This window comes from Oryctolagus cuniculus, chromosome 6, assembly GCF_964237555.1.
Source record: "Oryctolagus cuniculus chromosome 6, mOryCun1.1, whole genome shotgun sequence".
NCBI classification, from domain to species: domain Eukaryota; kingdom Metazoa; phylum Chordata; class Mammalia; order Lagomorpha; family Leporidae; genus Oryctolagus; species Oryctolagus cuniculus.
The window spans coordinates 120,140,736-120,153,019 of NC_091437.1; the positions used below are offsets into that span (position 1 = coordinate 120,140,736).

The following is a 12,284-nucleotide window of genomic DNA, read 5'->3' on the forward strand; positions in this document are numbered from 1 at the left end:
TTTTCTCTTGCTGCCTCTTTTTTTAAGACTTATTTTTTATTTATTTGAAAGGCAGAGTTACAGAGAGGGAGAGGTCTTCTGTCTACTGGTTCACTCTTCAAATGGCCACAATAGCCATCACTGGGCCAGACCAAAGCCAGGAGCTTCTTTCAGATCTCCTGCGTGGGCACAGGAACCCAAGCATTTGGACCATTCTCCACTGCTTTCCCAAGTGCATTATCAGGGAGTTAGAAGCAACCAGAACATGAACCAGCATCCTTATGGGATGCCAGCATTGCAGGCAATGGTTTATTGCTTCTCGGCCTTTTGGCTAAGATCAAGTGCAGGCAATGGTTTTACCCACTAAGCCACAATGCCAGACCCTCTTTCCGTCTTTCAAATAAATTAAATAAATAAATAATATTTTTGAAAAAAGTATACAGCAACAGATGATGCCTCATGTACCTGAGTCCTTGCCACCCACATGGGAAACCTGGAATGAGTCCCAGGCTCCTGGCTTTGGCTTGGCAAGAGCCCCAGCTGTTGTGCACTTTGGGAGTGAACCAACCAATGGAAGATTGGTCTCTTTCTCTCTCTCTCTGCCTGCTTTTGAAATGAATAAATGAATAAGTTAAACTACTGGACTAAATGCCCACTCTTCATATGACTATGTCCCCCCACCCCCAGAAACCTCCATGCATTTCATAAATACAACTTTAGAAACATAGTGATAGTGATTCTTCCCACCATACCCTCCCACTCCTGCTCCCACCCTTCTTCCTCCTCTCTCTCCTATTCCCATTCTTATTTTCTACTGAGATCTATTTTTAATTAACTTCATACACAAAAGTTTATGCTAAGTAAAGAGTTCAACAAATAGTATGAAAAAAAAAACTGCTCCTCAACAGTGTGTTGATTTCTCTTTTGATTTCTTCTGTGACCCACTGTTCATTTAGGAGCATGCTGTTCAGTCTCTATGTGTTTGCATATGTTCTAGAGACTCTTTTTTTTAAGATTTATTTATTAGGCCGGCGCTGCGGCTCAATAGGCTAATCCTCCACCTAGCGGCGCCGGCACACTGGGTTCTAGTCCCGGTCGGGGCGCCAGATTCTTTCCCGGTTGCCCCTCTTCCAGGCCAGCTCTCTGCTGTGGCCCGAGAAGGCAGTGGAGGATGGCCCAAGTGCATGGGCCCTGCACCCCATGGGAGACCAGGAGAAGCACCTGGCTCCTGCCTTCAAATCAGCACGGTGCGCCAGCCGCAGCGTGCCAGCCGTGGCGGCCATTGGAGGGTGAACCAAAGGCAAAAGGAAGACCTTTCTCTCTGTCTCTCTCACTATCCACTCTGCCTGTCAAAAAAAAAAAAAAAAAAAAAAAAAAAAGATTTATTTATTTATTCAAAAGGCAGAGGCAGAGAGAGATCTTTATTTCACTGGTTCACTCCCCAGATGGCCACAATGGCCAGAGCTATGCTAATCACAGCCAGGATCCAGGAGCTTGTTCTGGGTCTCCTATGTGAGTGCAGAGACCCAAACACTTGGGCCATTTTCCACTGCTTTCTCAGGCCATAGCAGAGAGCTAGATCAGAGGTGTAGCAGCGGGACTCAAACTGGGGCCCACATGGGATGCTGGCACTGCAGGTGGTGGCTTTACCCACTACGCCACAGCACTAGCCCTGTTCTAGAGGTTCTTGAGTTGTTGATTTCCAGCTTTGTTTCATTGTGGTGAGAGATGATGCATGGTATGACTTTTTTTTTTAATTTGCTGAGACTTGCTTTATGGCTGGCCTGTGGTCTATCCTAGAGAAAGTTCCATGCACTGCTGAGAAGAACGTGTATTCTGCAACTGTAGCATGAAAAGCTGTATAGATACTATTAGGTCTGTTTGTTCTACAGTGTTGATTAGCTGTTGTTTCCTTGCTGATTTTCTGTGTAGTTGATCTCTATTGCTGAAAGTAGGATATTAAAGTCCCCTGTTACTATTGTATAGTTACTAGAGGCTGCAAGTCCTAGGTAAGGCACTGGAGATTCAGTGTCTGGTGAGGACTCCTAAATAAAAAATCTAAAATAAGACGTTGTTCATCTATACTAGAAGGATCTATCTGGGTTTTCTTTCTCTCTCTCTTTTTTTTTTTTTTTTTTTGACAGGCAGAGTGGACAGTGAGAGAGAGAGAGACAGAGAGAAAGGTCTTCCTTTGCCGTTGGTTCACCCTCCAATGGCCGCCGCGGTCGGCGCGCTGCGGCCGGCGCACCGCGCTGATCCGATGGCAGGAGCCAGGAGCCAGGTGCTTTTCCTGGTCTCCCCTGGGGTGCAGGGCCGAAGCACCTGGACCATTCTCCACTGCACTCCCGGGCCACAGCAGAGAGCTGGCCTGGAAGAGGGGCAACCGGGACAGAATCTGGCGCCCCAACCGGGACTAGAACCCAGTGTGCCGGCGCCGCTAGGCGGAGGATTAGCCTAGTGAGCCGCGGCGCCGGCCTAGTTTTTCTTTCTCTTTTAAGATTTATTTATTTGAAAGGCAGAGTGACAGAGAGAGAGAGACAGATAGACAAAGAGTGCTTCTAGCCCCTGGCTAATTCCCCAAATGGCCACAACAGGCAGGTCTGGGCCAGGCCAAAATCACAAGCCAGAAACTACATCTGGGACTCCCATGTGGGTGCAGGGGTCTAAGTAGTTGGGCTATCCTCTGCTGCTTTCCCAGGCACATTAGCAGGGAGCTGCATCAGAAATGGAACATTTGGGACTCCAACCAGCGCCCATATGGGATGCTGGCACTGCAAGCGGTGGCTTAATGCACTACACCACAGTGCCAACCCTGGAAAGTAGGTTTTAACCTGAATTTTGGGAGGACACAAACATTCAGATCATAGCAAGATCTGCGTGGGGATAAAGAGTTCATTGGCAGTGCCGGTATTGTGATATAGTGGGTAGATCCACCACCTGCAATGCTGGCATCCCATATGGGTGCTGATTCCTGTCCCAGCCAGTCCACTTCCATCTCAGCTCCTTACTAATAATACTCCTAGGGAAGCAGCAAAAGATGGCACAAGAGCTTGGGCCCTTACACCCACATAGGAGACTTGGGTGAAGGTCCTGCCTCCTGGCTTTGGCCTGGCCCAGCACTGACTGTTGCAGCCATCTGGGGAGTAAACAAGTAGATGGAAGACTCCTCTCTGTCTCTCCCTCTCTTCAACTCTTTCACAATAAATAAGTAGGGGCTGGTGCTGTGGCATAGGGGAGTAGCATTTCACAGGGGTGCCGGTTCGTGTCCTGGCTGCTCCACTTCTGATCCAGCTCCCTGCTAATGTTCCTGGGAAAGCAGCAGCCAACCATCTCAGTACTTGGGCCCTAGCACCCATGTGGGAGACCCAGATGGAGCTCCAGTCTCCTGGCTTCAGCCTTTCACAGCCCTGGCTGTTGTGGTCATTTGAAGAGTGAACCAGTGGATGGAAGTCTCTCTCTGTCTTTTTCTCCCTATCTGTGATTCTGACTTGCAAATAAATAAATAAAAATCTTAAAAATAAATAAATAAATAAGTAAGTAAATCTTAAAAGAGTTCATTGGCTAAATAGATCTGGGAATAACTTCCTCTTGGAGATTCCCAGTACATAATATGTATTAAAACTCTGTAAAATGTTAGGATAAAAAAACTCATTTAGCTATGTTTAACCCGGCCTTTCTCAGAATTTATTTAGCTACAGAACTCTTTTTTGGTAACTAATTAATACCTTAGGAGTTTAAACTTTGTATAGGAGTAATGAACCTTTTTCTTGCCAAGGACCATCTGGATATTTGAACTTAATTCATGGGGCCTTACAAAGTTACCAACAATAGGGGCCAGCACTGTGGCGCAGTGGGTTAACGCACTGGCCTGAAGTGCCAGCATCCCATATGGGTGTCAGTTAGAAACCTGGCTGCTCCACTTCCAGTCCAGCTCTCTGCTGTGGCCTGGGAAAGCAGAAGAAATTGGCCCAAGTCCTTGGGCTTCTGCACCCATGTGGGAGACCCGGAAGAGGCTCCTGGCTCCTGGCTTCGGATCAGTGCAGCTCCGGCCGTTGCGGCCAATTGGGGAGTGAACCAGTGGATGGAAGACCTCTCTCTCTCTCTCTCTCCTCTCCCTGTGTAACTCTGACTTTCAAGTAAATAAATAAATCTTTAAAAAAAAAAGTTACAACTATAAAAATGAGTCTGTTAGGCCGGCGCCACAGCTCCCTAGGCTAATCCTCCACCTGCGGTGCCGGTACTCCGGGTTATAGTCCCAGTTGGGGTGCCGGTCCTGTCCCGGTTGCTCCTCTTCCAGTCCAGCTCTCTGCTGTGGCCCAGGAGTGCAGTGGAGGATGGCCAAGTGCTTGGGCCCTGCACCTGCATGGGAGACCAGGAGAAGCACCTGGCTCCTGGCTTCAGATCTGAGCAGCACGCCGGCCGTAGCGGCCATTTGGGGGGTGAATCAACGGAAGGAAGACCTTTCTCTCTGTCTCTCTCTCACACTAACTCTGCCTGTCAAAAAAAAAAAAAAGAATCTGCTATAGACTTACTGAATTTCTTTTTTTATTTTATTTTATTTTAAATTTTTGACAGGCAGAGTGGACAGTGAGAGAGAGAGGCAGAGAGAAAGGTCTTCCTTTGCCGTTGGTTCACCCTCCAATGGCTGCCGCGGGCGGCGCACTGCGCTGATCCTGTGGCAGGGGCCAGGTACTTATCCTGGTCTCCCAATGGGGTGCAGGGCCCAAGCACTTGGGCCATCCTCCACTGCCTTCCTGGGCCACAGCAGAGAGCTGGCCTGGAAGAGGGGCAACCGGGACAGAATCCGGCGCCCCGACCAGGACTAGAACCCGGTGTGCCGGCGCCGCAAGGCGGAGGATTAGCCTAGTGAGCCGTGGCGCCGGCCCAGACTTACTGAATTTCAAATCCCTCCTGCCTTGGCAGGGCGAAACCAAATGATTTCATAGGCCTTATACAGCCCGTGGGCCGGATGTTACCTACTCCTGCACAGAAACTGCTCTGATGTGTTTTTTTTTTTGTATTAATTAATAAATATGCATAAAAATAAGCTGTTTGATTTTAAAAGATTATAGATTCATGAGTGTTTTGTTCAGCATAAAAACCACAAGTTTCCTAATGTTTTTCACAACTACATTCCTGGTTTTGTGTAGCCTAATTTTAGGAATGTTGAGACTTGTCTACATTTCTGGAGGTTCATTGAAGAGCACTAAGCAATTGTCTCCTGCTTTTGAAAAGTAGAGCTTGGAGTTCTGAGCACAGAGAACTATGGAATAGTAATAGAAAATGCTACTCTCCTTAAATTTACCTTTTTAATGTGGACTTGTGAAACTTCAGAGTGCATTTGTTACTACCTACCTTGCCATTCTTGTTATCTTTAGGGCTTTTTTTTTTTTTTTTTTTTTTTTTTCCATGTAGATTTTCCTAGTTTAAAAAAGGTAGTTTTGGGCCGGCGCCGCGGCTCCCTAGGCTAATCCTCCGCCTAGCGGCGCCGGCACACCGGGTTCTAGTCCCGGTTGGGGCGCCGGATTCTGTCCCGGTTGCCCCTCTTCCAGGCCAGCTCTCTGCTGTGGCCAGGGAGTACAGTGGAGGATGGCCCAGGTGCTTGGGCCCTGCACCCCATGGGAGACCAGGAAAAGCACCTGGCTCCTGTCTCCTGCCATCGGATCAGCACGGTGTGCCCGCCGCAGCGCGCCGACTGTGGCGGCCATTGGAGGGTGAACCAATGGAAAAGGAAGACCTTTCTCTCTGTCTCTCTCTCTCACTGTCCACTCTGCCTGTCAAAAAATAAAAATAAAAAAAGGTAGTTTTTTCTCATCTACTATCTATTTGAAATCATAAGCATTTCATTAAAATGATTGCCAGATTCTTAAAAAGTTTAACCTGCTGGGGCTGGCACTGTGGTATGGCAGATAAAGCCATGCCTGCAGCACCAGCGAGCGTCCCATATGGGAGCCAGTTGGAGTCCCAGCTGCTCCACTTCTGATCCAACTCCTTGCTAGTGTGCCTGGAAAAGCAGCAAAGGATGGCCCAAATCCTTAGGCCCCAGCCACACATGTGGGAGACCTGGATGAGGGTCCTGGCTCCTGGCTTTGGCCTGGCTCAGGCCTAACCCAGCCCTGGCCGATGCAGCTATTTGGGGAGTGAACCCTTAGGTGTAAGACTTTCTCTTTCTTTCTCTCTCTCTGCCTCTGCCTCTCCTCTGTAACTCTGACTTTCAAATAAATAAATAAATCTTAAAAAAAAAAGTTGACTTTGTCATTAATGTGACCACTAGTCATTACAGGAAATTAATAAATGTCTTTGAGTGCAAGGATAAATAAATGCTAATTTAGAATATGTGGAGGGAAAAGGAACATTGCAGCTGAAATTGAAGATACTGATATTTAAATAATCATTTCATTTCCTTTAGGAACTTGAACGAGAAATCACTTTTCAAGGTGACAGTGCCATTTATTACTCTTACTATAAAGATATGTTAAAGGCGCCTTCATTTGAAAGAGGTATGATATTTGCAGTTTCCTTGTTGTTGTTTTAAATTTTTTTCCTTAATTTGAGAGTCAGAGACAGGCATTTAGAGAGAGCTCCAGTCCTCTGGTTTCCTCCACCAATGCCCACAATATCCTGGACTGGGATGGAACTGAAACCATGAGCTGGGATCACATGTGGGTGTCCTACATGGGTGTCAGGAACCCAGTTGCTTGAGCCATCAACATTGCCTTGCAGGAAGGTAGGAACCAGAGTCAGGCCTTGAACCCAGGTATTCTGCTATGGGACTTGGCCATGTTAGCTGCTAGGCTAAATACTTGTCCCTAAGTTATATTTTTAATAACAATATTTTTCTTTTTTTAAAGATTTATTTATGATTTGAGAGGCAGAGTTATAAACAGAGAGAAGGAGAGACAGAGAGGTTTTCCATCCACTGGTTCACTCCCCAAATGGCCGCAATGGCCGGAGCTGGGCCGATCTGAAGCCAGGAACCAAGAGCTTCTTCCCTGTCTCCCACATGGGTGCAGGGGCTGAAGTACTTTGGCCATCTTCCAGTGCTTTCCCAGGCCAATAGCAGGGAGCTGGATCAGAAGAGGAGCAGCAGGGATTTGAACCAGTGCCCATATAGATGTCAGCGCTGCAGGCAGAGGCTTAACCTACTACACCACAACACTAACCCCAACAATATTTTTCTAAAATAAGACATTGGGGGCTGGCGTGTGGCGCAGTAGATTAATCCTCCGCCTGCGATGCCTGCATCCCATATGGGCGCCAGGTTCTAGTCCCGGTTTCTCCTCTTCCAGTACAGCTCTCTGCTGTGGCCCAGGAGTGCAGTGGAGGATGGCCCAAAGTGCTTGGACGCCTGCATCCACATGGGAGAGCAGAAGGAAACTCCTGGTTCCTGGCTTCGGATCGGTGCAGCTCCAACCATTGCGGCCATTTGGAGAGTGAACCAATGGAAGGAAGACCTTTCTGTCTCTCTCTCTCTCACTGTCTGTAACTCTACCTGTCTAATAAATAAATAAATAATCTAAAGACATTGTTCATCTATACTAGAGTCTTTAAGTGTAGAGATCTGTCTCAGAATTAGAAATTTCTCTTTATTGTACTTAATAGAAAAGTTGGAAAAATGAGGCACAGAATGTTTACTTTTGAAATTTTTCTTGATAATAATGCTAAATATTTAATAACTAATGAGTGACATCTTTACTAATATGTAAACAGAATAAATAATCTGGAGAAAAATCTTTCTGTCTTCAGGTGTTTACGAATTGACACACAATAACAAGACTGTGTCTCTGAAAACTATAAATGCAGTGCAACAAATGTCACTGTATCCAGAACTTATTGCCAGTGTTTTATATCAAGCAACTGGCAGCAATGTATGTATTTTTCTTATGACCTTAAACCTTAATATTTACCTTTTCACATATTTGTGAATTCTCAAGTTGTTCAGTGTCATCCAGTTGTCTCTCTTTTTTTTCCATTTAGGAGATTATTGAACCAGTATATTTCTATATTGGCATTGTCTTTGGATTGCAGGGAATTTATGTTACCGCTTTATTTGTTACAAGTTGGCTTATGAGTGGAACATGGCTGGCAGGAATGCTTACTGTTGCCTGGTTCATTATTAACAGGTAAGAAAGGTATCTTGGGTTTTTAGAATTTTTTGTGGCTGTGGCAGTTCTGAAAATGCTCCCTAACCCCATGAATCCCCACCGTAATCCCTACACCAAAGAATATGGTAAGCTGTTACACCTGTGATTATAGCAGGTTGTATGGCACAGGTGACCTGAGGTAAGGTAATTATCCTATGGGTCTGATCTAATCACATGGCCCTTAAAAGCACAGAGCCTTCTGTAGCTGCGATAGTCCGAGAGGTTCAAAGCCTGAGAAGGATTTGCTGCAATGTTGCTAGCAGGAAGCAGGTAGAAAAAACATTTTTTTAAAGATTTTTTTTTTCTTTTTTTTGAGAGGTAGAGCCACAGACAGAGAGAGGGAGAGACAGAGAGAAAGGTCTTCCATCCGCTGGTTCATTCTCCAAATGGCCACAATGGCTGGAGCTGAACAGACTCAAAGCCAGGAGCCAGGAGCTTCTTCCAGGTACAGGGGCCCAAGCACTTGTGCCATCTTCCACTGCTTTTCCACAGCTTTCCTAGTGAGCTGGGTCAGAAGAGCACCACCCACATGAACTGGTGCCGATATGGGATGCTAGTTCTACAGGCAGAGGCTTAGCTCACTAACGCCACAGTGCTAGCCCTGGAAATGAATTTTATCAACAACCAGTGAGCCTATAAGAGGATCACGGGGCCAGCACTGTGCCATAGACAGTAAAGCTGATGCGTGCAGTGCTGGCATCCTGTGTGGACACCAATTCAAGTCCCCGCTGCTCCACTTCTGGTCCAGTTCTCTGCTGTGGCCTGGGAAAGTAGTGGAAGATGACCCAAGTGTTTGGGCCCCTGTACCTGTGTGGGAGACCCGGAAGAAGCTCCTGGCTCCTGGGTTCGGATGGGCCCAGCTCTGGCCGTTGTGGTCATCTGGGGAGTAAACCAACAGGTGGAAAACCTCTCTCTCTCTCTCTACCTCTCACTGTCTATAACTCTGCCTCTCAAATAAATAATAAATAAAATCTTAAAAAAAAAAAAAAAAAAAAGATGGCCCAAGTCTTCAGGCCACTGCACCTGCTTGGGAGACCTGAAGGAAGCTTCTGGCTGCTTGCTTTAGATTGGCCCTCTTCTGGCCATTGAGGCCATTTCAGGAGTGAACCAGCAGATGAAAGACCTCTCCCCACCTCCACCCCCCTTTCTCTGCCTCTCTCTAACTCTGTCTTTCAAATAATAAAATAAATAAATCTTAAAAATAGAAGATCACAACCCCCAGTGAGAGCTGTAGTCCTTCCTGACACCTTGATTTTAGCTTAGGAAAACTCCGAGCAGACAATCCAGCCCCACTCACTTTTGTGAAGTAAATACCATATGTTGTTTTCAGCCACTACATTTGTGGTCATTTATCATGCAATAGTTGAAAAATAACATCCCAGGCTTGCATCTCTTTTTCAGGTATAGTGACCATTAGTATACATGGATGTTCCGCTTCTTGAATCTTTAATTTAAAACTGGTGATATAAGGACAAGCATTTAGCCTAGTGATTAAGACGCTAGTTAGATGGCTGCATCCCACAGTGGAGTACCTGACATCGATCCCTAGCTCTGGCTCCTGACTACAGCTTCGTGCTAATGAAGACCTAGGGAGACACTGGTAATGGTTCCAGTGATTAGGTTCCTGCCACCCATATGGGAGACTGGACTGAGTTCTCAGGCTCCAGTTTTGACGCAACTCAGTTCCAGCCAATGTTGGCATTTAGGGAATAAACCAGCAGATGAACGACACTCTCTCTCTCTCTCTCTCTCTCTCTCAGTGATGTGTGCTTATCTTTCTCTTTGTCTCTTAAAAAGATAAAAAAATAAAGTTTATGATGTAGTTTTGAAGAGGAGAAATGAGATATGTTACTGCTAACTACCATAGATAAGGATTATATATATCAACTTATAACAATGTGGTTTGACTAAACCTATCCCCCTTAGTGATCAGAGTAGCCTCAAGTTTTTTGTTTTTTTGTTTGTTTGTTTTGTTTTGACAGAGTGGACAGTGAGAGAAGAGAGAGAAAGGTCTTCCTTCTGTTGGTTCACCCCCAAAACGGCCGCTGCGGCTGGTGCGCTGCGGCCGGCGCACTGCGCTCATCTGAAGCCGGGAGCCAGGTGCTTCTCCTGGTCTCCCATGCCGGTGCAGGGCCCAAGCACTTGGCCATCCTCCACTGCACTCCCGGGCCACAGCAGAGAGCTGGAAGAGGAGCAGCCGGGACAGAATCCTGCGCCCCGACCGGGACTAGAACCAGGGGTGCCAGCGCCGCAGGCGGAGGATTAGCCTATTGAGCCGCAGCGCCTGCCAGTTTTTTTTTTTTTTTTTTTTTTTTTTTTAAGATTTATTTATTTATTTGAAAGAGTTACACAGAGAGAGAAGGAGAGGCAGAGAGAGGTCTTCCAGGTTCACTCCCCAGGTAACCGCAACGGCCTGAACTGCGCCGGTCTGAAGCCAGGAGCCAGGAGCTTCTTCTAGGTCTCCCACATGGGCGCAGGGACTTGAACTGGTGCCCATATGGGATGCCAGAACTGCAGGCTGGGGCTTTATCCACTATGCCACAGCACTGGCCCCAAAATAAATAAATATTTTAAAAAAGAAATTTACATACCCCTAACGAAGCTGAGATTGACTTCTGATCTCTCTGTTGAAGTTTGTTCTTTGTCTAATGACTAGAAAATCACTTTTGTGCTGTTCTTTGGCACCAACTGAATGTTCTTTTTAACCATTAACCAATTGCCTAAAGGTTGAAACAGTATGTAATGAGGCCGGCGCCGTAGCTCACTAGGCTAATCCTCCACCTTGCGGCGCCGGCACCCCAGGTTCTAGTCCTGGTCGGGGCGCCGGATTCTGTCCCGGTTGCCCCTCTTCCAGGCCAGCTCTCTGCTGTGGCCAGGGAGTGCAGTGGAGGATGGCCCAAGTGCTTGGGCCCTGCACCCCATGGGAGACCAGGATAAGTACCTGGCTCCTGCCATCGGGTTGGCACGGTGCGCCGGCCGCAGCGCGCCAGCCGCGGCGGCCATTGGAGGGTGAACCAACGGCAAAAGGAAGACCTTTCTGTCTCTCTCTCTCACTGTCCACTCTGCCTGTCAAAAAAAAAAACAAAAAACAAAAAAACAAAAACAGTAGGTAATGATCTTTTCCTAAAGTATTAATTTCCTTAGGATTTTTAACATTGTATTTTCTGTTTTTATCATCTACATTCTTCTACATTCTTTATTCTTCAAAAGTAGAATTTTTTTTCATTAACTAGAGTACCTTGGATACATTAAATTTAGTTACTATTAGAAAGTCAGGATAAATACTTAATTTTGTGTTAATTGCCAATCTCTGAATAAATTATTCTTTTTTAACTATCTCAGATAGTGACAACACCTTGTTTTCTGGTTTTCTCTCTCTTTTTTAAAAAAGATATATTTGGAGCCTGCAGCACCAGCATCCCATATGGGCACTGGGTTGAGTCTCGGCTGTTCCTCTTCTGATCGAGCTCTCTGCTAATGGCCTGAGAAAGCAGTAGAAGATGGCCCAACACCTTGGGCCCCTGCACCCATGTGGGAGACCTGGAAGAAGCTCCTGGCTCTTGGCTTTGGATCAGCTCAGCTCTGGCTGTTTTGGTCATTTGGGAGTGAACCAGTGGAATGGAAGATCTCTCTTTCTCTGGCTCTACCTCTTTCTGTAACTCTGTCTTTCAAATAAATAAAATAATTCTTTTTTAAAAAAGATATTTATTTGAAAAGTAGCATGATAGAAAGAGAGGGAGAAACAGAGATCTTTCATCCAATGGTTCACTCCACAAATGGTCACATTGGCCAGGGCTGGGTCAGGTGGAAACCAACAGCTTTGGTCTCCCACATGGATGCAGGGGCTCAAGGAACTGAGCCAGCTTTCTGCTTTCTAGGTGCTTTAGCAGGGAGCTAGATTGTAAGCAGAACAGCCAAGACTCAGCTGGCATTCTGATTTGGGATGCTGGCATTGTAGGCAGTGGCTTGACCTGCTGCATTACAACATGGACCCTTGGTCTTCTCTTCTCTCCTCTCTCCTCTCTCCTCTCTCCTCTCTCCTCTCTCCTCTCTCCTCTCTCCTCTCTCCTCTCTCCTCTCTCCTCTCTCCTCTCTCCTCTCTCCTCTCTCCTCTCTCCTCTCTCCTCTCTCCTCTCTCCTCTCTCCTCTCTCCTCTCTCCT

At 46.5% G+C, this 12,284-nt stretch overlaps 1 protein-coding gene across 11 annotated transcripts in view; it reads left to right on the forward strand.

Annotated features, from left to right (window-relative positions):
• DPY19L4 (dpy-19 like 4) overlaps positions 1-12,284 on the forward strand; it is a 66,549-nt gene that overhangs the window by 16,716 nt on the left and 37,549 nt on the right. For 9 of the 11 annotated variants that reach the window (XM_051843914.2, XM_070075318.1, XM_017341443.3 and 6 more), the window contains 3 exons: positions 6,389-6,479; positions 7,726-7,847; positions 7,957-8,102. In XM_051843914.2, the coding sequence (XP_051699874.1) occupies positions 6,389-6,479; positions 7,726-7,847; positions 7,957-8,102 (359 nt within the window). Of the gene's footprint in view, positions 1-6,388; positions 6,480-7,268; positions 7,848-7,956; positions 8,103-12,284 lie in introns of all 11 variants that reach the window. The other 2 variants (XM_070075319.1, XM_070075320.1) reach the window with 2 other exon arrangements.